Raw genomic sequence first — 24,979 nt, 5'->3', positions numbered from 1 at the left:
CATATGTTTCAATAAGATCACCTCTCATTCTTCTAAATTTCAATGAGTATAGGCCCAACCTACTCAACCATTCCTCATAAGTCAACCCCCTCATCTCTGGAATTAACCGAGTGAATCATCTCTGAACTGCCTCCAATGCAAGTATATCCTTCCTTAAATAAGGAGACCAAAACTGTACGCAGTACTCAAGGCGTGGTCTCACCAATACCCTGTACAGTTGTAGCAGGACTTCCCTGCTTTTATACTCCAACCCCTTTGAAATAAAGGCCAACATTCCATTTGCCTTTTTGATTACTTGCTGTACCTGCATGCTAACTTTTTGTGTTTCATGCACAGTGACCTCCAGGTCCCTCTGAACTGTAGCATTTTGTAATCTCTCTCCATTGAAATAATTTGCTTTTTTATTTTTCCTGCCAGTGTATAACCTCGTACTTTCCCACATTATACTCCATCTGAAAAATGTTTGCTCACTACTTAGCCTGTCTATATCCCTTTGCAGATTCTTTGAGTCCTCTGCACAACTTGCTTTCCCACCCATCTTTGTATCATCTGCAAACTTGGCTACATTACACTACATTAATGTAGTTTGTAAATAGTTGAGGCCCCAGCACCGATCCCTGTGGCACCCCACTAGTTACCCTTTGCCAACCGGAAAATGACCTATTTACCCCGACTGCTTTCTGTTAGTTAGCCAATTCTCTATCCATGCTAATATATTACCCCCAATTCCGTGAGCTCTTATCTTATGCAGTAACCTTTTATGTGGCACCTATTGAATGCCTTCTGGAAATCTAAATACACCACATCCACTGGTTCACCTTTGTCCGCCCTGCTCGTTACCTCCTCAAAGAACTCCAGCAAGTTTGTTAATCATGATTTCCCTTTCATAAAACCATGCTGACTGCTTGACTGCATTATGATTTTCCAAATGCCCTGCTACTGCTTCCTTAATTAAGGACTCCAGCATTTTCCCAATGGCAGATGTTCGGCTAACTGGTCTATAGTTTCCTGCTTTCTGTCTCCCTCCTTTCTTAAATAGGGGTGTTACATTTGCGGTTTTCCAATCCGTTGGGACCTCTCCAGAGTCCAGGGAATTTTGGTATATTGCAACCAATGCATCCACTATCTCTGCAGCCACTTCTTTTAAGACCCTGGGATGCAGGCCATCCAGTCGAGGGGACTTGTCATCTTTTAGTCCCATTATTTTACTAAGTACAGTACTATTTCCTTAGAGATAGTGGTTGTCTGCAGTTCCCCCCTCCCTGTGGTCCCTTGATTATCCTTTATTGGGATGTTGTTAGTGTCTTCTACCGTGACGACAGATACAAAATATTTGTTCAGAGTCTCTGCCATTTCCCCGTTCCCCATTATTAATTCCCTAGTCTCATCCTCTAAGGGACCAACGCTTACTTTAGCTACCCTCTTCCTTTTTATATACCTGTAGAAGCTCTTACTATCTGTTTTAATGTTTCTTGCCAGTTTACTCTCAAAATTCATCATCTCTCTCTTTATTTTTTTAGTCATCCTTTGCTGGTTTTTAAAAATTTCCCAATCCTCTGGTCTCCCACCAAGCTTGGCAACGTTGTATACCTTCGTTTTCAATTGATACCATCCTTTACTTCCTTAGTTAGCCACGGATGGTGCTCCCTTCTCTTAAAATCTTTCTTTCTCACTGGAATATATTTTTGTTGAGAGTTATGAAATATCTCCTTAAATGTCCGCCACTGCATTTCAACTGTCTTACCCTTTAATTTATTTTTCCAGTCCACTTTAGCCAGTTCTGCCCTCATGCCACTGTAATTGCCTTTGTTTAAGATCAGGACACTGGTTTGAGATACAACTTTCTCACCCTCCAACTGAATTTGAAATTCAACCATGCTATGATCACTCTTTCCTAGAGGATCCTTTACTATGAGACCATTTATTAATTCTGTCTCATTACATAGTACCAGATCCATGATAGCCTGCTCCCTGGTTGGTTCCATTATATACTGTTCTAGGAAACCATCGAGGATGCACTCTATGAACTCCTCAAGGCTACCATGGCCAATTTGATTTGTCCAATCAATATGGAGATTAAAATCACCCATGATTATTACTGTACCTTTTTTTACAGGCCTCCATTATTTGTTGATTTATACTCTGTCCAACAGTATTGCTACTGTTTGGGGGCCTGTAGACTACGCCCACCAGAGACTTTTTCCCTTTATTATTTTTTATCTCCACCCAAACCGATTCTACATCTTGATCTTCTGAGCCAATATCACTTCTCACCACTGCACTGATCCCATCCTTTACCAACAAAGCCACCCCACCTCCCTTTTCTTTCTGTCTATCCTTCCGAATTGTCAAATACCCTGGAATATTCAGTTCCCAGCCCTGATCACCTTGCAACCACGTCTCTGTAATGGCGATCAGATCATACCCATTTGTATCTATTTGTGCCGTCAACTCATCTATCTTGTTACGAATGCTGCGTGCATTCAGATATAGATTTTAACTTTGTCTTTTTACCATTCCTCCTTGTTTTGGCCCCATTTTCTGTTGCACTCTTTATTTTTAAACATTCTGTTCCTTCCTGTCACACTCTGGTTATTATTTTCCCCATCTCTATCCTGCTCTATTGCTTTCTCATTTCTAATTGACTTTTTAAATTCCCGCTCACCTGGATCCACCCCCACTATTTAGTTTGAAGCTCTCTCTGCAGCCCTCGTTATTCGATTCGCCAGGACTCTAGCCCCAGCATGGTTCAAGTGAAGCCCGTCCAAACGGAACAGCTCCCTCTTATCCCAGTACTGGTGCCAGTGCCCCACAAATTGAAACCCATTTCTCCCACACCAGTCTTTGAGCCACTCGTTCATTTCTCTGATCTTATTTACCCTATGCAAATTCGCTCGTGGCTCAGGTGGTAAGCCAGAGATTATTACATTTGTGGTTCTGCTTTTTAATTTAGCCCCTAGCTGCTCATACTCTCTCAGCAGAAGCTCTTTCTTTGTCTCACCTATGTCATTGGTGCCTACGTGGAGCATGACAACTGGATCCTCCCCTCCCACTCCCAAGTTTCTCTCCAGCCCAGAGGAGATGTCCTTTACCCTGGCACTGGGGCAGGCAATGCAGCCTTTGGGGCTCACGCTCTCGGCTGCAGAGAACAGTATCTATCCCCCTAACTACACTATCCCCTATCACTACAACATTTCTTTTTAGTCCCCCCACTTGAATGGCTCCCTGTACCACAGTGCTGTGGTCAGATTGCTCATCCTCCCTGCAGTCCCTGCCCTCGTCCACACAGGGAGCAAGAATCTCGTACCTGTTGGACAAGGCCAAGGGCTGAGGCTCCTCCATCACGACCGCCTGGATCCCAATACCTGCCTCGCTTGTAGTCACACCCTCCTGTCCCTGACCATAGGCCAAATTGGAAGTAATTACTCTAGTGGGTGTGACTGCCTCCTGGAACTTAGTGTCCAGGTAATGCTCCCCCTCCCTAATGTGTCGCAGTAGAATCATAGAGTTATACAGCACAGAAAGAGGCCCATCGTGTCCACGCCAGCCATCAAGCCCTGTCTATTCTAATCCCATTTTCCAGCACTTGGTCCGTAGTCTTGTATGCTATGGCATTTCAAGTGCTCATCTAAATGCTTCTTGAATGTTGTGAGGGTTCCTGCCTCTACCACCCTTTCAGGCAGTGAGTTCCAGATTCCAACCACCCTCTGGGTGAAAAAGTTTTTCCTCAAATCCCCGTAACACCTCCTGCCCCTTACCTTGAAACTATGCCCCCTGGTTATTGATCCCTCTTCTAAGGGGAAAAGTTCCTTTCTATCTACCCTATCTGTGCCCCTCATAATTTTGTACACCTCAATCAGGTCCCCCCTCAGCCTTCTCTGCTCTTAGGAAAGCAACCCCAGCCTGTCCAGTCTCTCTTCATAGCTGAAACGCTCCAGCCCAGGTAACATCCTGGTGAATCTCCTCCGCACCCTTTCCAATGCAATCACATCCTTCCTATAGTGTGGCGACCAGAACTGCACACAGTATTCCAGCTGTGGCTTAACAGCTCCATCATAGTCTCCCTGCTCTTGCCTTCATTAGCCGAGGCATAGAATATAAGTACCCCATATGCCTTTTTAACTACCTGTCCTGCTGCCTTCAGGGATCTATGTACATGCACACCAAGGTCCCTCTGATCCTCTGTCCTTCTTAGGGTCCTACCATTCATTGTGTATTCCCTTGCCTTGTTTGTCCTCCCAAAATGCATCACCTCACATTTTTCAGGGTTAAATTTCATTTGCCACTGTTCTGCCCATCTAACCAACCCGTCTATATCGTCCTGTAGCCTGAGGCTTCCCTCCTCGCTATTTACCACCCCACCAATTTTCGTGTCATCTGTGAACTTACTGATCATACCTCCTACATTCATATCTAAATCATTAATGTACACTACAAACAGCAAAGGACCCAGCACCGATCCCTGCGGTACACCACTGGTCACAGGCTTCCAGTCACACAAACAACCTTCGACCATCACCCTCTGCCTTCTGCCACTACGCCAATTTTGGATCCAATGTGCCAAATTGCCCTGGATCCCATGGGCTCTTACCTTCTTGGCCAGTCTCCCATGTGGGACTTTGTCAAAAGCCTTACTGAAGTCCATGTGGTAAATAGCGAGGAGGGTAGCCTCAGTCTGCAGGACGATATAGATGGGTTGGTCAGATGGGCGGAACAGTGGCAAATGGAATTTAACCCGGAAAAGTGCGAGGTGATGCACTTTGGGGGGACTAACAAGGCAAAGGAATACACAATGAATGGAAAGACCCTAGGCAAGACGGAGGGTCAGAGGGATCTGGGTGTGCAAGTACACAGATCCCTGAAGGCGGCGGAACAGGTGGATAAGGTGGTAAAAAAGGCATATGGGATACTTGCCTTCATTAGCCGAGGCATTGAATATAAGAGCAAGGAGGTTATGATGGAGCTGTATAAAACACTGGTTAGGCCACAGCTGGAATATTGTGTGCAGTTCTGGTCGCCACACTACAGGAAGGATGTGATCGCGTTAGAGAGGGTGCAGAGGAGGTTCACCAGGATGTTACCAGGGCTGGAGCGCTTCAGCTATGAAGAGAGACTGGGCAGGTTGGGTTTGTTTTCCTTGGAGCTGAGGAGGCTGAGGGGGGACATGATTGAGGTGTACAAAATTATGAGGGGCATAGATAGGATGGATGCTGAGGAGCTTTTTCCCTTAGTAGAGGGGTCGATAACTAGGGGGCATAGATTCAAGGTAAAGGGCGGGAGGTTTAGAGGGGATTTGAGAAAGAACTTTTTCACCCAGAGGGTGGTTGGAGTCTGGAACTCACTGCCTGAAAGGGTTGTGGAGGCAGAAACCCTCACAACATTTAAGAAGCATTTGGATGTGCACTTGAAATGCCATAGCATACAAGGCTACGGGCCAAATGCTGGAATATGGGATTAGATTAGACAGGGCTTGATGGCCGGCGCGGACACGATGGGCCGAAGGGCCTCTATCCGTGCTGTATTACTCTATGACTCTATGACTCTATGACCACATCAACTGCACTACCCTCATCCACACACCTAGTCACCCCGTCGAAAAATTCAATCAAATTGGTCAGACATGATATCCCCCTGACAAAGCCATGCTGACTATCCTTGATTAATCCTTGCCTCTCCAAGTGGAGACTAATTCTGTCCCTCAGAATTTTTTCCAATAATTTCCCTACCACTGATGTTAGGCTCACTGGCCTGTAATTCCCTGGTTTATCCCTACTACCCTTCTTGAATAATGGTACTATGTTAGCTGTTCTCCAGTCCTCTGGCACCTCCCCTGTGGCCAGGGAGGTTCTGAAAATTTGTGTCAGAGCCCCAGCAATCTCCTCCCTTGCCTCACACAGCAGCCTGGGATACATCTCGTCTGGGCCTGGGGATTTATCCACTTTTAAGCCCTCTCAATACTAATTTGTTCAAGTATATCACAATCCCCCTGCCTGATTTCTATGCCTACATCGTCCTTCTCCATAGTGAACACAGATGCAAAATATTCATTTAAAACCTCACCTACACCTTCTGGCTCTACACACAGATTGCCACTTTGGTCCCTAATGGGCCCTACTCTTTCCCTGGTTATCCTCTTGCCCTTAATATACTTATAAAACACCTTGGGATTTTCCTTTATTTTGCCTGCCAGTGTTTTTTCATGCCCCCTCTTTTCTCTCCTAATTTCTTTTTTAATTCCCCCCTGCACTTTCTATACTCCTCTCGGGCTTCCACTGTTTTTAGTCCTTTGTATCGGCCAAAAGCCTCCCCTTTTTTTCCTAATCCATTCTCATATATCCCTTGACATCCAGGGTTCCCTGGGCTTGTTGCTCCCACCCTTGACCTTTACGGGAACATGTTGGCGTTGTACTGTCTCTCTTTCTTTTCTGAAAGACCCCCACTGCTCTGATGTGGATTGTCCTACAAGTAGCTGATCCCAGTCCACTTTGGCCAGATCCTGCCTTATCATATTAAAATCGGCCTTCCCCCAATTTAGAACCTTTATTTCCAGTCCATCTTTGTCCTTTTCCATGACTACCTTAACTCTCACCGAATTATGGTCACTGTCGCCAAAATGCTCTCCTACTAACACTTCTACCACTTGCCCGGCTACATTCCCTAGAATTAGGTCCAGTGCCGCCCCCTCTTATAGGACTTTCTACATGCTGGCTCAAAAAGCTCTCCTGGATGCACTTGAAGAATTCCGCACCCTCTAAGCCTTTCACACTCTGGCTATCCCAGTTAATATTGGGGAAGTTGAAATCCCCTACTATTATTACCCTATTATTTCTACACTTCTCTGAGATTTGCCTACACATCTGTTCCTCTATCTCCCCCTGACTGGGGGCCTATAGTACACTCCCAGCCAAGTGCTTGCCCCCTTTTTGTTTTTAAGTTCTACCCATATGGCCTCATTAGAGGAACCTGCTAAGATATCATCCCTCCTTACAGCAGTAATTGACTCCTTGATTAATATTGCGACACCCACTCCTCTTTTACACCCCCCTCTGTCTCGCCTGAAGATTCCATACCCCGGAATATTGAGCTGCCAGTCCTGCCCCTCCCTCAACCATGTCTCTGTGATAGCAACAATATCATACTCCCATGTGTTCATTGAAACCTTCAATTCATCTACCTTACTCGCAAGACTCCTTGCATTAAAATAAATGCCATCCAGCCTTGCCATACTCCCTTGTGCCGTTACATATTTGCTCTGCCTTCCAGGCTGACTTATTTTTTCCTCTATATTTGGCTGTGCATCACCCCCTACTATAGCTCCACTCCGTATCCCTGAATCTTGGACTCCAGCTTATCAGCTCTGAGCCGAAGTTCCTTGAACAGCCAACATTTGCTGCAGATGTGATCGCCTTGGACCTCAATGGTGTCCACCAGCTCCCACATGCAACAACAACACCACATTGCCTGGTCTCCCATCTCAATTTAATTAATTTAGTTTTAAAATTTGCAACACATATATCTTTTAATCCACACCAAGGCACTTAAATTTAGACGCCCAAGTTTGGGGAAAAAAACGAGAAATATAGAAATACGCACCAACCAGTCACTTACCTGTTTCCTGGTGACGTCACACTTCGATTACTTTTTACTTCTTTACACTCACTGGCCTGTTGTAGCCGCTCTCCTGGGCACCCGCTGTTTTTGTAGCTCCGAACTCTCGCTCTCTCCTGGGCACCCGCTGTTTTAGTAGCTCTGAACTCTCGCTCTCTCCTGGGCACCCACTGTTTTCATAGAGTCATAGAGTTTTACAGCACAGAAAGAGGCCCTTCGGCCCATCGTGTCTGCGCCGCCCATCCATCCCTGTCCAGTCTAATCCCATTTTCCAGCATTTGGTCCATAGCCTTGTATGCAATGGCATTTCAAGTGCTCATCCAAATGCTTCTTGAATGTTGTGAGGGTTCCTGCCTCCACCACCCTTTCAGGCATTGAGTTCCACATTCCAACCACCCTCTGGGTGAAAAAGTTCCTCCTCAAATCCCCTCTAAATCTCCTGCCCCTTACCCTGAATCTATGCCCCCTTGTCATTGACCCCCCCCACTAAGGGGAAAAGTTCCTCTTTATCTACCCTATCTATGCCCCTCATTATTTTGTACACCTCAATCAGGTCCCCCCTCAGCCTTCTCTGCTCCAAGGAAAACAACTCCAGCCTGTCCAGCCTCTCTTCATAGCTGAGGCGCTCCATCCCAGGTAACATCCTGGTGAATCTTCTCTGCACCCTCTCCAAAGCAATCACATCCTTCCTATAGTGAGGCGACCAGAACTGCACACAGTACTCCAGCTGTGGCCTCACCAGCGTTTTGTACAGCTCCATCATAACCTCCCTGCTCTTATATTCTATGCCTCGGCTAATGAAGGCAAGTATCCCATATGCCTTTTTAACCACCTTATCTACCTGCTCCGCTGCCTTCAGGGATCTATGTACATGTACACCAAGGTCCCTCTGACCCTCTGTACTTCCTAGGGTCCTACCACTCATTGTGTATTCCCTTGCCTTATTTGTCCGTCCAAAATGCATCACCTCGCACTTTTCAGGGTTAAATTCCATTTGCCACTTTTCCGCCCATCTGACCAACCCGTTTATATCGTCCTGTAGCCGGAGGCTTTCCTCCTCGCAATTTACCACCCCACCAATTTTCGTGTCATCTGCGAACTTACTGATCATACCTTTTACATTTTCATCCAAATCATTTATGTAGATCACAAACAATAAGGGACCCAGCACCGATCCCTGAGGTACCCCACTGGACACAGGCTTCCAGTCACAAAAGCAACCTTCGACCATCACCCTCTGCCTCCTGCCACTCAGCCAGTTTAGGATCCAACGCGCCAAGGCACCCTGGATCCCATGGGCTCTTACCTTCTTGACCAGTCTCCTATGCGGGACTTTGTCAAAAGCTTTACTGAAGTCCATGTACACCACATCCACAGCATTTCCCTCATCCACCCCACTAGTCACCCCCTCGAAAAATTCGATCAGATTTGTTAGACATGATTTACCCTTGACAAAGCCATGCTGACTATCCCCGATTAATCCTTGCCTCTCCAAGTGGAGATTAATTTTGTCCCTCAGAATTTTTTCCAATAATTTCCCCACCACAGATGTTAGACTCACTGGCCTGTAATTCCCTGGTTTATCCCTGCTACCCTTCTTGAATAATGGTACTACGTTAGCTGTTCTCCAGTCCTCTGGTACATCCCCTGTGGCCAGAGAGGTTCTGAAAATTAGTGTCAGAGCCCCTGCAATCTCCTCCCTTGCCTCCCACAGCAGCCTGGGATACATCTCGTCCGGGCCTGGGGATTTATCCACTTTTTGGCCCGCTAAAACCGCTAGCACCTCCTCCCTCTCGATGCTAATATGTTCAAGTATGTCACAGTCCCCTTGCCCGATTTCTATGTCTGCATCGTCTTTCTCCATAGTGAACACAGATGCAAAAAATTCATTTAAAACCCCGCCTACATCCTCTGGCTCTACACACAGATTGCCACTTTGGTCCCTAATGGGCCCTACCCTTTCCCTGGTTATCCTCTTGCCCTTAATATACTTATAAAACATCTTAGGATTTTCCTTTATTTTGCTCGCCAGTGTTATTTCATGGCCCCTCCTCGCCCTCCTAATTTCTTTTTTAAGTATGCCCCTGCACTTTTTATACTCCTCTAGGGCTTCTTCTGTCTTTAGTCTTTTGTAACTGCCAAAAGCCCCCCTCTTATTTCTAATGCATTTTTGTATATCCCTTGTCATCCAAGGTTCCCTTTGCTTGTTGGTCCCACCCTTGACCTTTACAGGAACATGTTGGCGTTGTACTCTCTCTATTTCCCTTCTGAAAGTCTCCCACTGTTTTGATGTGGATTTTCCTATAAGCAGCTGCTCCCAGTCCACTTTGGCCAGATCCTGCCTTATCATATTAAAATCGGCCTTCCCCCAATTTAGAACCCTTATTTCCGGGCCGTCTTTGTCTTTTTCCATGACCACCTTAAATCTCACCGAATTATGGTCACTGTCGCCAAAATGCTCTCCTACTGACACTTCCACCACTTGCCCGGCTACATTCCCCAGAATTAGGTCCAGTACCGCCCCCTCTCTTGTAGGACTTTCTACATGTTGGCTCAAAAAGCTCTCCTGGATGCACTTTAAGAATTCTGCACCCTCTAAGCCTTTCACACTCTGACTGTCCCAATTTATATTGGGGAAGTTGAAATCCCCCACTATTATTACCCTATTATTTTCGCACTTCTCGGAGATTTGCCTACATATCTGTTCCTCTATCTCCCCCTGACTGTTTGGGGGCCTATAGTACACTCCCAGCAAAGTGCTTGCCCCCTTTTTGTTTTTAAGTTCTACCCATATGGCCTCATTAGAGGAACCCGCTAATATATCATCCCTCCTTACAGCAGTAATTGACTCCTTAATTAATATTGCAACACCCCCTCCCCTTTTACACCCCCCTCTGTCTCGCCTGAAGATTCTATACCCCGGAATATTGAGCTGCCAGTCCTGACCCTCCCTCAACCATGTCTCCGTGATAGCAACAATATCGTACTCCGTGATAGCAACAATATCATAGCTCCAAACTCTCGCTCTCTTTCCTGGGCTCCCGCTGTTTTAGTATTCACTGGAGTTTACTGTGTTGGTTTCCTGTTGCTCTGTACACTATTCACTGGCGTTTACTGTGTTGGTTTCCTGTTGCTCTGTACAGTATTCACTGGAGTTTACTGTGTTGGTTTCCTGTTGCTCTGTACACTATTCACTGGAGTTTACTGTGTTGGTTTCCTGTTGCTCTGTGCACTATTCACTGGAGTTTACTGTGTTGGTTTCCTGTTGCTCTGTACACTATTCACTGGAGTTTACTGTGTTGGTTTCCTGTTGCTCTGTACACTATTCACTGGAGTTTACTGTGTTGGTTTCCTGTTGCTCTGTACAGTATTCATGGGTACTTCCTTCTGGTTTTGGGTGTCCAGCAGCTCCTTCCAGCTGGGCAGCCAGTTGTGGTTGAAATTGAACCTAGGTAGTTTACTCAATTCTATATCCTTGTCGGTCTTAATAACCCATTTCTTTAGGCACTTGAAGACTCCTCTAACCTGCTGAAAAGCAACGATTCGGCAGTTAATTGTCAGGCATACAGGTAAATGATCCAACCAGCCTTGCCTCATTTACCGAATGACGAGTTGTAAGGATGACCAAGCTCTTCTGAGCACAGCCTGATGAATCACTCGCAATATCGCATCAGGCTACTACATTTATGAAGCACTAAAAGCGGACTTTGAAGTTGGTGTGCTTTTCTTGTGTCGGTACTGAAAAGAGTGAGAGAAATGGAGCAGAATATGGCAAGTCATTTGAGTGTGTCCCATCACTTGTGGTGTCTCACTGTGTAATGCACCAGTCACATGTATGATATTTGGTTCAGTTCTTAGCCTAGTTGCTAGGATAGAGGCCAAAGCATCTAAAAACTGAATTTAGTCAGCAACTTTGCCCAAGAGAAGATTGTCAATTGATCATCTCCAATACCCATCCAATTATCCCCTTTTCTATCATCTATTTCTCTTAAACTTTTACACATTATTTCCCACATTTATTTATAATGTACTATAGAGTTTGTGTAGTACAAATATTTTTATAATGAGGGATGGGTTACAGATCTTGGAATATGATGAATTAAACTGCCACATTCTAGTAGTTTGGGGTCAATGGGCTAGAAAATGCATTTTTTCAACACTAAGGCTAACCATCGAGTGATTTTAATGACTAAAAATGCTAATGTTCTTGTAAGCATATCTGAGAAGCTTGACGAGCAAGGTGTCTGCGCCTCTTCGCCTGCTTCAGGTGCATGGGATTCTAAATTTCTTACTGTGACCACCAAAAGGCTATGTCATGATGGGATAATTCATCCAGAATGGGAGGGGGAGGTACAGTCAGAATGTGATTTGCCTGATTGGAACTGCACCTCCTGTTTGCTGGTGATGAAGCATTAAAAGAAAGACTTGCATTATATAGTGCCTTTCATGACCTTTGATTGAAAGCACTTTGGGACATCCTATGAAGTCCAGTACTCCCCAGGTGTGGTCTCACCAAGGCCTTATATAATTGGAGTAAGAACCATTTCTCACTGTCAGCTTTCAGCAGGTCTCTTGATTTGGGTGTGATGAATGTGCGCACTGTGCTATGAGGTGCTCGTGCAGTAAGAATAACAAAACTTAAAAGTCACAATGCATGAAAAAAATAATCATGTGTCCATGGAGAAAACTTCGTGTGAAGCCTTTCCAAAAAAGAATATTAATTCTTTCCGTTGACAGTTAAACATAGCCCGAGACTGGATGTTTTACCTATGGTGACTCACGTTGAATCTTTCCAGCCCAATGTTGTCATTATTGCAAGATATTAGCCGCCTTTTCTGTATTAGGAAGATACTTGAAACCTAAAAAAAAAAGTACTCTTGTAATCTTCGTCACCAGCGATGTGACATTTAAGTTGGGCTGTAATTTTATTTGCTGGCTGCACAATGTGATCTCTTCACTTTTCAGAGCTTTCGAGACACGGGCTGAAAAATTACAGTTAAGCGGTACAGAGTTAATGTTAATTTGCATAGGGGTTACTGCATACAGGCAACCACTTAAGTACATAGTAAGTTCATCAGTATCTGAAAAAAGAAAAGACAGGATATTCTGTTGATTCTTAGTCAGAACTTCAAGATAAAGAAGGCCATTTATAGCAATCCAGTGGAAGACTCTGGGAAGGACAATAGGTACAAGAGAACAAGTCAGTAAAGTGGACTCATCACTTTTACTAGTTGTCCTCCCCAGCCTGTCTTGCTCCTCTTCCCACTCCAACTGCTTTATTCTGTTCAGTCCCCTTTAAATGGCAATTTTATCTTTCAGTTACCATCTTTGTGTCTCCTCTGGAAGATGATTCTAAATTGAGTGTTAACTCCCGCCACTGTGGGCAGTTTTGTGCCGTGACGCCACATCCCCTCGGAATTGCATAGAAACCATCCCAAACTGGTGCTTAAAACAGCTGGGCAGAGAGGCTTCATTCATATTGGTCTCAGTTGGATTCAAGCCCATGTTCCTGTAGCGAAAGATTAGTGTGCTAACTCGCCATATTCCTCCCTGCGCAGTTCCACATACTTTTAACTTCCAAAGTGAAATTGTTTTCATTGTGCCTTGCTGTTGCTCATCTAAAAGAACTCATTTATTGTATTAAAAAAAACTGTTTGTGGGAACACTGTTAACTTTTTTGTTTGTGTGGGTTTTAATTTCATTTTTAAGATTTCCAAAAATTGTAAATTAGATGCATTTTTTGGAAGTTTAAAAAACAATTTGGTGCCAAGTCTTCAACTGTGATCCGGACTCGATTGAGTCTGTTTTGCGAATATCAAAAGGTTACCTAATCGGAAAGCTGCTTCTGAGCTTAAAAGCATGCCTAGTCGCACATGTCTGCACAGAGAGCCAAAGTAATCTATGTTAAATGGAACCTTTGTCCCTGATGGATACCAATTACTTTCAACGTAGTAGAGTAAAATCAACCTCTTTCCTTTCAACACTCTGAATTCTTTTAATTTTGTCTTTATGTTGAAGATATGAAATGTTTCCAAACTGTGTAACCACAATCAAGTTCTGTGACTTCTCTCTGTTCTCTCTTCCAATACTTCCCCTCCCCAAGATGTGAGAATAAGGTTGTTGAATCAATTTATCGGCACCAATTTACATTGTATCCAATGGCAAAGGGAATTGGGATCAATTTTAAACACAGTTGTAGTTCTTGTAATTACAGGCTTATAACCAATATGGACTTGCCCCATCATTGTATTTCTGTATCCACAGTTACTTTTGCATCATATAAGTGTTCTTTTTCTCTCTTTGCCTTTCTCCTCCTGAATCTTTGTCGGGTTCTCTTCCCATTGAATTGATAGCACTAATTGGCAATGAAAGTCGATAACCCTGTGACGTTTCAAAGGAAGAAGAAGACCTACAAGCTCCGAATTGTGAATGTGCTGATTCAATTGAAAACATAATGGATAAGCTTACTCATTTAGTACTGTCCGACTACAAGTAACAGCTCCTCGTATACTCGATTGGCAGTGTTTTTACCTGTCAAAGATTAGCCTAAGTATTAAGGATTGGCGCTGTAATTTTTTCTGAACAACTGACCGTTAAAGCCTGATTTCAGTCAGTAAAAACACAATTCTCTGGCCCTTGCTCCCAACCTTCAAAATGGACACTGAGAAGTCAGGAGGAGAAAATTAAACTACAGATGTTGTAATTTATCAAATCGTCTGAACAGTTCGTTCAAGATCAAGAAAGTGAAATTGAGCTACATTAGAAATAGCAATAGAATAAGAGACATGATCAGTCGAGTTGTCAATTTGTTTATTTTAAATTGCAGTTTAGATGTTTTGAGTTTACATTTTTGGGTGAATATTAGTCATGAAGTTAATCATGACAGTATTATTGCAACAACAATAGCGTGCATATAACGCCGTTAATGTAGGAAAACATCCCAAGGTGCTGCACAGAAGTGTAATCGGACAAATTTGATACCGAGCCAAAGTACCAGTGATTAAAAGGTTGGTGAAAGAGGTGGATTTTATGGAGGAAAGAGAAGTGGAGAGGGTTGGGAGGGAATTCCAGACCTTAAGGCCATGATGGCTGACGGTACAGCAGCCAATTGTGGGGTGAAGGGAGCAGGGAATGCACAAAGTCCAGAGTTGGAGGAACATCGAGTTCTCAGAGGGTTTTAGGGCTGGAGAAGGTTATAGAAATAGGGAAGGGCAAGGCCATGGAGTGATTTGAGCACAAGAGTAAGAATTTAAAATTGGAGACATTGGGCGACCGGGAGCCAAAGTTGATCAGCGAGCACAGGATCAATGCGTCATTGGGTGAATGAGTTGGATGAGCTCAAGTTTGAGGAGGGGGGACAATAGGAGGCTAACTGGGAAAGCATAAGAATAGTCAAGTTTGGAGGCAACAAAGCTATGGATGAGGGGCTCAGCTGTAGAGGGAGTGAGGCAGAGACGGAAACAGGTGATGTTACAGAGGTGGACGCAGGCTCTGTCTTTGTGATGGAGAGGATATGGGGTCAGAAGTTTAGTTTGGGGTCAAATATGAGGTTGTGAGCAGTCGACTTCAAACTGAGACATTGGCTAGGGAGGGGGATAGAGTCAGAGACAAGGATACCGAGTTTGTGGCAGAGGCCGAAAATGAAGGCTTTCGTGTTCCCAGTGCTTAACGAGGAAATTGCGGCTCATTCAGGATTAGATGTCAGACAAGCAGGCTGACAACACAGAGGCAGTGGAGGGGTCAAAAGAGGTGGTGGAAAGCTAGAGGTGGGGGTCGTCAGAGTACATATGGAACCTGAGCCATGAGTTTGGATGATGTTGCCGAGGGGAAGCTTATAGATAAGAGGAGGAGGTGGCCAAGGATATATATTTGGGGGACCCTTGGTGCAGGGGAAGGAAGAGAAGCCATTGTTGTAAATACTCTGTATACGAGCAGATAGCCAAGAATGGAACCAAGCGAGGGCAGTCCCATTCTGAATGAAACTTAAAACATCAATGCTGGATGCTTGCTGAATCAAAGCTTGCAGTGTAATCAAGGGTGTTGTAATTAATGGGGTTCACTGCTTACATGACACCACAGCATTATAAATCTCTCAAGTGGTACGATGTGTTTCTGTGACCATTATGCCCGTTGCTGTAAGAACCAAGCGCAACAAAGCAAGGTCCATGCAGTAGATGAAAGCGAGATAGAGGAGTTCTATGTGGATGTTGTGTCTGAAAACAAAAAAGAAAAAAGAGACTGGATGTTGACACTAAAAGTGAATGACATACACATTCCATTTAAATTGGATACTGGAGCACAAGTTAATGTGATATCAGAGACTGATTTTAAGAAAATTAGACCCAGACCAAAGATACATGGAACAAAAGTGAAAGTGACAGGATACTCAGGTACTGATATACCAGTGAAAGGAAAATGCATTGTCAAAGTGACACACAAGGACAGAGAGCACACGCTAGCATTCATCGTGGTGCCAAAGGATGTGCAGGCCATACTAGGCTTAATAGCCTGTGAGAGACTGAACCTGGTAAAGAGAGTCCTCGTTGTGGAAAGCGAAGGAGAGACAGTCTATGATGAACTCATGAAAGAGTACAACGACCTATTTCAGGGTCTAGGCTGCCTTCCAGGAGAACACACGATCAGAGTAGATAAAAGTATGCCAACGGTCATACATCCATACAGAAAAGTTCCGTTTGCTCTTCAAAAGCAACTGAAGGCAGAGTTGGACAGGATGGAAAGCCTGAACGTGATTCAGAAGATAGATGAGCCAACTGAGTGGGTGAGTTCCCTCGTCGTTGTGGACAAGAAGAATGGAAAGCTCAGAATTTGCCTGGATCCAAGAGATCTAAACAGAGCAATAAAGAGAGAGCACTTCAAGCTTCCTACACGTGAGGAAATCATGTCACAGTTTGCAAATGCAAAGTATTTCAGCAAGTTAGATGCATCATCAGGATTTTGGCAGATGAAACTGGACGAGGCAAGTTCAAGACTCTGCACGTTCAACAGTCCATTTGGCAGATACAGATTCCTAAGGTTACCATTTGGCATTGCCTCAGCTCCTGAAGTGTATCACAAAACTATCCATATGATCTATGAGCACCTGGAGGGAGTTGATACCTCAATGGATGACATCATAGTATGGGGAACCACGAGAACTGAGCATGACGAGAGACTGAAAAAAGTGCTGGAAGCAACAAGGAAAACAAACCTGAAGCTGAATAGAGAGAAATGCCAGCTCGGGGTGACAGAACTGACATTCGTGGGAGATATTCTTAGCAGTGAGGGCATCAGACCAGATCCCAGAAAGGTGTCCGCCATTGAGAATATGCCAAAGCCACAATGCAAAAAGGACGTGCAGAGGTTTAATGGAATAATCAACTTCATGGGTAAAGTCATATCCAACCTCTCAGAAAAGATGGCGCCACTGAGACGACTAACTGAAAAGAACATAGAATGGGAATGGAATCATGAGCATGAGAAGTCATGGAGCGATCTAAAGAAACTGCTCACAGAGGAACCAGTTCTGAGGTTTTATGACCCAGCGAGACCCATCAAGATATCATCAGATGCATCACAGAGTGGGCTCGGTGCCGTTCTTCTGCAAAAATATGACTACTGGCAACCTATTGCATATGCATCGCGCTCAATGACAGACGCGGAGATGCGATATGCTCAAATAGAAAAGGAGCTGCTCAGCATCACATACGCCTGTGAAAGATTTCACCAGTTTGTGTCAGGACAAGCAATCAGTGTAGAGACTGACCATAAGCCCTTGATTGCATTGTTCCAAAAGCCACTAAATGGCTGTCCGCTTAGAATACAAAGAATGATGATCGGGCTGCAACGCTATACAATGAATGTTGCGTACACCCCGGGTAAGCTGATGTATACAGCAGACACGTTGTCCAGAGCTGTTGACCCAAGAGAGCCCGCAAACACCAAAATGGATGAAGACGTGAACGCCTACGTGGACATGGTCACAAGTGTACTGCCCATAGCAGATGCAAAAATGGAGCTCATAAAGACTGAGACAAACAAAGATGAAACACTGAGACGACTGAGGAAAAGCATCTTGGATGGATGGCCCAACATGAAGCAAGACTGCTCACCTGACATGGCAGAGTACTGGAACTGCAGGGCGGAACTATCAGTGGTCGAAGACATCATCTACAAAGGAAGTAAAATAGTTATCCCAAAGAGTCTGAGAAAAGAGATGCTAAAAAGGATCCATGGAGGACATCTGGGAATCGAAAAGTGTAAGAAAAGAGCACGAGAGGTGATGTACTGGTACGAATCAACCAAGATGTGACAAATGAGGTGTCAAACTGCACAATATGCCTGAAATATCAAGCAAGCAATCCTGTAGAACCACTAAAGCCACACCCAGCGCCAGACAGACCTTACCAGAAGGTAGGCGCTGACCTATTCGTATGTCAAGGGAAGGACTATCTTGTAGTCACAGACTATTACTCCCTGTATCCAGAGGTTTGTAGACTACACCACCACTGCAGATGCTGTGATAACATGTATGAAAGCCACATTCTCCAGACATGGCCTGGCAAGCGAGGTCTTCACAGACAACGGACCCCAGTTTTACAATGCAAGTTTCCGACACTTTGCCAAAGAGTGGGACTTTGTCCACACAACGTCAAGTCCTCACTTTCCACAGTCCAATGGACTAGTGGAAAAATCGGTACAGACTGTGAAAAGACTGATGTACAAGGCAAAAGACAGTGGAACTGACTTCTACCAGAGCATGCTTGTATACCGCACAACGCCGCTCGAGTGTGGTATGTCACCAGCCCAACTCCTTATGGGACGTCTGCTAAGGTCAAACCTACCCATCCCGGAGAACCTCCTGAAAACAAAAGAGGGGGAGAAAGTGAGGAAGTTCAAAGAACAACAGAAAGAAAAGCAAAAGTACTACTATGACAGAGGAACACAAAACCTACCTGAACGCCACACTGGTGACCAAGTAAGGTTCAAAGACAAACCAAACATATGGACTCAGAAGGGAACTGTCCTGAGTGAAGTCCAACCAAGATCAAACACCATTCAGACAGATGAGGGTGCTGTTCTGCGAAGAAATCGTCGGGATCTTCTCATGGGACCAGCCACAGCAGGTCAAAAGACTGATACTGTTGAACAACCTGATCATACAGCTGAGAACCCATCATCTGAGGCAACAACTCAGATTCAAGGACAATCAATCAGAAAATCCTCAAGACACGTGAAGCCTCCTGAGAGACTCATTGAGCAAGCTTAAGGACTCTTGTTATAGAAGGAAGTAATGTAATCTTATTCGCTCTTCAAGTTCTAGTGTATTTACATATTTCATGTGAACACACAAAACAAGGTTAAAAAACCTTGATAATGATAATGAAAGTTCATTAAGTGTTAGTTAAAATGCAGAGTAATACAAAGAAAACATGTTAGATAAAAGTAAAATACTTTTGTTTTAAGAAAGGGAGATGTAATGATATCAGCAAATAGTGATGGTATTTGCCTGTTTGATTATTATGCCTTAGCAGCATATTTGCCTGTTTGATTATTTATGCCTTACCAGCAGAGGGCATGTGAGAGAGGCAGAGTAGTTTCGTTTTGGATGGATCTCTAAGATGGTGTCTCCTGTAAAGCAGTTAACTTACTTGAACACACTTTAGATTAAAAGACATACTCTTTCACGAATGTGTCGTCAATGAACCCACGTAGAAAACAATACAATTAGCACCACTTGCTTTATCATTTTAGAGTGTATTCAGCACCGAGAGATCAAAGGGGTCTGTGTTTGTATACGTGTTGGTGTCAGTTTACAGTCAGTGGATTGAGTGTATTTAGGGGGGTACAGGGCAATGTGAAGTTAGAGGTACTTAGAGTGTGTGTGGGTGGGTCTGTGGCATTCACGGCTCTGAGAGGCCAGGGGGAGGTCATAAAACTCTGAGAACATGGTTCAGACCATGATGTAATAATCCACAGTTGGTAATAGCTTTATTTAACTGTGGTAACTTCTTGTGTTGCTGATCAGTGAAATTATTGATTCCACCCGTACAACCAATAGTTCCTAAACCTCTGTCCATTCACCACTGCTCATTGTGGCGCAACCTGACCTCCGAACACATGGGGCTTGTTGTGTATGTAACCGTTTACTTTTAAGGGAACTATAGAATGTAACCGTTCGCCTTTAAGAGCACTACTTTAGGGTGGCACTATCTATTGGCTCATGTATACTGTAATACCGATAGTGACCACACCAGTATATAAGGGTTGTGATACGTTAACTAGGGCAGAATCGCCCGAGCCTCTGAATAGTAAAGACGTGTTTTATTTTGTTAACAGTGGAGTCTGTGATTATTTATAATACAACCCACAGACTTAACATTGGCGACGAGTCAGGATTCGAACCCTGCGGCAGTTGTTCCACGGCGGCTTCGTCCGAAGACAGGACGTTGAAGAGAGGTTTCAATCCTCACCAGTCTGGAACCGACAGGCTGGAAGCGACAGGCATTAGGACCCTGAAGCCTCCATAACCTCGTGGGTAAGCCGCAGCGTTGGCTGCAAAGACAGGGCGATCGCAATCCCTGATAAGAGCCGCGGTGAAACGCGCGAGCGGGTAAGCCAGAGCCCGGGAGGGAGCGAGCAAGAGCCGCGCGAGCGGGTGAGCCAGAGGCCGGGGGCCGCTTTCAAGTGCGAGGCGCAGCCGGGCCATCGATCGCATCCGCTGATAAGGCCCGCACTCGGGCTGAAAGTCAGCGTCGGGGAACGGGTGATAACCGCCATTGAAGTGGGCGGAGAGCGCCGAGAAGCGCGGGAAAACCGCCATCGAAGTGGGCGGGGAGAGCGAGAAGCGCGGGAAAGCCGCCATTTTTCGCGGGGAAACCGCTGAAGAAGAAGGAAGAAGCGGGAAACCGCCATCTTGGAAATTATTAAGAATTTCAGGAAAGTAATAAGATTTTTCAGAAAGGCTGGTGTGTTCTCAAGAAGGGAGGGAAAATAAGTATAAGTACAGCAATACTTGTGGTGTTCTCAAGAAGAGAGAAGAAAATTAATAATAAGTAAAGTAATACTTGTACTGTACTCGAAAAGAGAAGAAGATGCCTAAGCGAGGAAATATTAATGACTTTAATGCTGAAATAGAAGACTGGGCCACGTATGTGGAACGCATAGAAATATATTGCGTAGCCAACGAAATTGAGGATGACAACAAGGCAATAACTTTGTTAAATTCGATGGGAGCAAAAACATACGGGCTTTTGAAACATCTAATAGCACCAGTTAAACCAGTGGACCAGACCTTCGAAGAGATCGTAACCGTGTTGAAGGATCACTTGAACCCCACACCGTTGATGCTGGCTGAACGATTTAAATTTTACGCCAGAACCCAGAGGCAAGATGAAAGCAATGCGGAATACTTAGTCGAACTGCGTAAGCTAGCGAAATACTGCCAGTTTGGAGGGAATTTGACAGAGGCGCTGCGGGACAAGTTCGTATGCGGCTTGGCCGAAGAAGGAACGCAGAAGCGACTTCTGGAAGAAAACGACCTCACACTGGACAGGGCTGTCCTCATAGCTTCATCGCACGAAGCCGCAGCGAAAGGGACGGCGGAAATGCAGCTAAAGGCGGCGGCACTCGGGGTGGACCAAATTACAGCAAGCACTCCCAAATGCTACCGTTGTGGAAAGACAACGCACGACCAGAATCAGTGCTGGTTTAAGAACCAAGAGTGCAGGAAATGTGGCAAACTGGGTCACATCGCAAAGGTATGCAGGTCCGGAAAGAAGACCAACAAGCAAAGGAAGCCACCACCACAAGAAAAGTACAACAAGGTGCATCAGGTGGCTGAAAAGAGTTCAGACGAACAAAATTCAGACTCAGACCCAAACAGCCAGGAGTTGGATAGTCTGAGAATCCACAATGTGGGTAAAGTAAATGATCTACAGACGATCTGGGTCACACTAAAAATAGCTGGAGTCCAAGTACGAATGGAGCTGGACACGGGATCAGCTGTATCAGTCATCAACCAAAAGGACTACCACCGACTATTCTCTCACATACCCTTAAGAAATACCAAGTTCGTATTACAGACATACACGGGGCATCGCGTATACCCCATGGGGAAAATAAGAGTCAAGGTGAGAGATCGGGGTAAAGTACACCCAAGAATGAATTTGTACGTACTACCTGAGGGAGGACCACCACTTCTAGGACGGGAGTGGATCAAGAAAATAGACATGGAATGGCACTACCGACAAGCAATGACGAGTGAGGACTCGGTGCAGACAAGCAGCTCAGACTCTGAGCCGGAAGACGATAAGTCCAGCTTATGTATGAAAAACAAGGTTAACATTAACTCACAGACTAAGGTTGGAAAATCGATGGCGTGCATAAAGACAGAGAATTCTGAGTCTGTTCAAGCTACAGACATATGCATTACGGAGGAACACCGGGCTCGAACTCAACGCTATTTCAAAGTACAACAACAATTAGAACAATTAAGTTACCGCCTCGTACAAGAGATGAAAACAATGAAAAAGTTCTATGACACCGAATGGGAGAGTCTGGAAAGACAACAGAACCTACTGGCTCAAGCAGAGAGCGACCATAGAGCCATCGTGACCAATTACCGATCACATCTCCCTGATGATGTTCAGGGGTTAGAATATTTGCATGATCTAGAGATACAGCAGAAGGGCAAATCACGCTGCACTGAGGATTTTGTTCTGCAATTAGAGACGGAGCTAGTGCAGGCAAAGTTAAGAGAAGTTGAATCACAGGGTGCTCTTAAGGAGATGCAGAAACAAATCTTGGACATGGAAAAGAGAAACGCTTCTTTACCTGATGAGAATAATGTGGCCATGTTGCAAGAGGAGCTTATAGGGGCGAAACTGAAAGAAGCTAAGCAAAGGATGTTGGAACTTGAAACGCAGAACCAAATCAGCGGTAATCAGCTATGTCAAGCAGAGAAGGAGTGCAAGGGTCTACATGAGAAGGTGCAATATCTCTCAGCCCAAAATAAGGGACTACTCACTCAGTTAAATGAAAGTAAACGGGAAATGGCTGAGATGGACTGCAAGAATAAAGAAGAGTTGATGGCAGTGAGACTTCGAGAGGCAGATAGCATAGCAGCCTTGGCTGAACTCCAACAGGAAATTGCGAAAGAAACAAATGAAGAGGAATCTTCAGGAAGCCAGGATTTTATTCCAGTTCTTCTCTACGACTCCTTACAAGCAGAGTGCGAGAAGTTGAAAAAACAGTATGAACAGGCCCAGACTACAATTCTGGAGGGGGTTAACTCAGCAACCTCCGAAAAGCTAGTTTCGTTGGAAGTATATGAGCAACTAAAGGTTGAACATGAGCAAGAAGTCCAAAGGCTGCAGGAAATTCTTGAGGAGCTCAGGGCCAAGACAGACTCATCGGTAGAAGTTCCATACATAGATGAGGATGTAGAGGTGAAAGACATGGCAGAACTCATAAAAATATGGAAGGAAGCCCAAGACAAATATGAGGCGGCAATTACCGAGGTTGACCGACTTGAAGAACAGTTTCAACTGGGAATGGGCCCTGAACATGAGCTAGAGAGCATCGAGGCGCAACTTCTCCAAGCACTGGAAGCCAAAGTACAAGAGGAAGAGAAGATGAAAGCATTGGAGAAAATGATGGATGAAATGGAGGAGTACGCTGAATTACGTCCAGGGGAACAGGAGAATGGGGAAACAGCTACTTCAGTAGAAGGATTAAATAGCCTGATAACGAAATCCCTGAAGGAAGGGAAAGGATTGAACGCACAAATGAGGCCAGGAGGGAAGGAAGGGCAGACATCCGAGGAAGAGCAGGATGAATATGATTGCTTGAAGAAGGGTTTTGACCTGTTGAGTGACACCGAATGTTATGAGGATGTGGTCTGCCCAAATTGTGATGGGAACTCCCAAAGTGCTGAAATCCTGAGGAAGCACTTAAGGTCTAAGGAACATAGAGAGTTGGTGGCGCTACAGATGGCAGCCGGGAAAAGAGCTCGGAGAGTTTCAAAAAGGCAGAAAAGAAAAAGAAGAAGCAGAAAATAATAACTGTTTAAAATATTATTACTTCTACTACCTCAGTCCGAACACTACGAAAGGTGCTAAATTTGTAAAATAAATCCAGGGACATTATCAAGACAGCCAGTGGGTTGTATAAGTCCGCACTGCTGGTTCAACAGGACGAAAGTACAAGCTGTTAATAAAAAAATAAAAAAAAGGCTATGGAGGATGCTGTCTGGAACGAATTAATACCAGAGACTGAATTTATGAACTGTTCCCACAGAGACTGAACCTGTAAACTGATTCCACTGAGAGTATGTTTGTAAACTGTTATATGACGTTGACTCCATTGAGAGTATATCTGTAAATTGTTATATGACGTTGACTCCATCGAGAGTATATCTGCAAACTGTTTATATAAAGTTGAAGATTGTATGTTTAACCGGATTCTGTAAGTAATAAGCTAGGAAGGGAGGAGTGTTGTGTATGTAACCGTTTACCTTTAAGGGAACTATAGAATGTAACCGTTCGCCTTTAAGAGCACTACTTTAGGGTGGCACTATCTATTGGCTCATGTATACTGTAATACCGATAGTGACCACACCAGTATATAAGGGTTGTGATACGTTAACTAGGGCAGAATCGCCCGAGCCTCTGAATAGTAAAGACGTGTTTTATTTTGTTAACAGTGGAGTCTGTGATTATTTATAATACAACCCACAGACTTAACAGGGCTGAAGATCAGGATTTCAAGGTTATTAGTTTGGCTGATGAATAGTAATTCTGTTTGTGCTATTAAGATTTTCACTTAAATATTTTCTGTTTAATTATCTTTCTCTTTCTCCCCCCACTGCCCCCAACAGAAATATTTAAACTGAGCCAGGATTTGCTGGCTGGATGAGTAGTATCTGCCTCTTGTGAGTTTGTGTGCACTTGCATTCCTGTTCCATGAAGTTCCAGATTCTGGGATACTTTCTGATTCGTTTTCAGTTGAGTCTCCAATTACTTTCTCTATTATTTCCCCTTTGTAAATAGTTTGTAATGTAACTACTTCCATTTCCTTACAGAAATCTGTGGATAAGAAGACTGATGTAGCCCAGTATGTTACAAAGAAGTACACACACACTGATGAAAAGTAAGTCATTGTTTTGTGACTGGAATTCTGTTAAGTTGCTGCTTATGGACCTTTTTCAGTTACAGATGGTTTGACGCGTAGGAATAAAGGTTTTAAATCTGCCATACCTGCCCCCCCCCCCCCTGCCAATTTAAGGGAAAATTGGACAAATATTTGAAGCAGGTGGTGGTACAGGGACCTTGGGTGAGAACAGCGCCATGTGATTGCACTAGCAAAGGTCGGG

The 24,979-nt window shown here is 44.5% G+C and overlaps 1 protein-coding gene across 1 annotated transcript in view; it reads left to right on the top strand.

Annotated features, from left to right (window-relative positions):
- atf6 (activating transcription factor 6) overlaps positions 1 to 24,979 on the top strand; it is a 284,152-nt gene that overhangs the window by 152,452 nt on the left and 106,721 nt on the right. Inside the window, exon 13 of the mRNA XM_085977996.1 lies at positions 24,689 to 24,756. Coding sequence (XP_085834122.1) covers positions 24,689 to 24,756 — 68 coding nt within the window. The remainder of the gene's footprint in view (positions 1 to 24,688; positions 24,757 to 24,979) is intronic.

This window comes from Somniosus microcephalus, chromosome 3, assembly GCF_052327205.1.
Source record: "Somniosus microcephalus isolate GS21.2 chromosome 3, FLI_Smic_1.0, whole genome shotgun sequence".
Classification (NCBI taxonomy): Eukaryota; Metazoa; Chordata; class Chondrichthyes; order Squaliformes; family Somniosidae; genus Somniosus; species Somniosus microcephalus.
The sequence above is the reverse complement of the archived record's forward strand: the minus strand, read 5'-3'. Positions and strand labels throughout refer to the sequence as shown.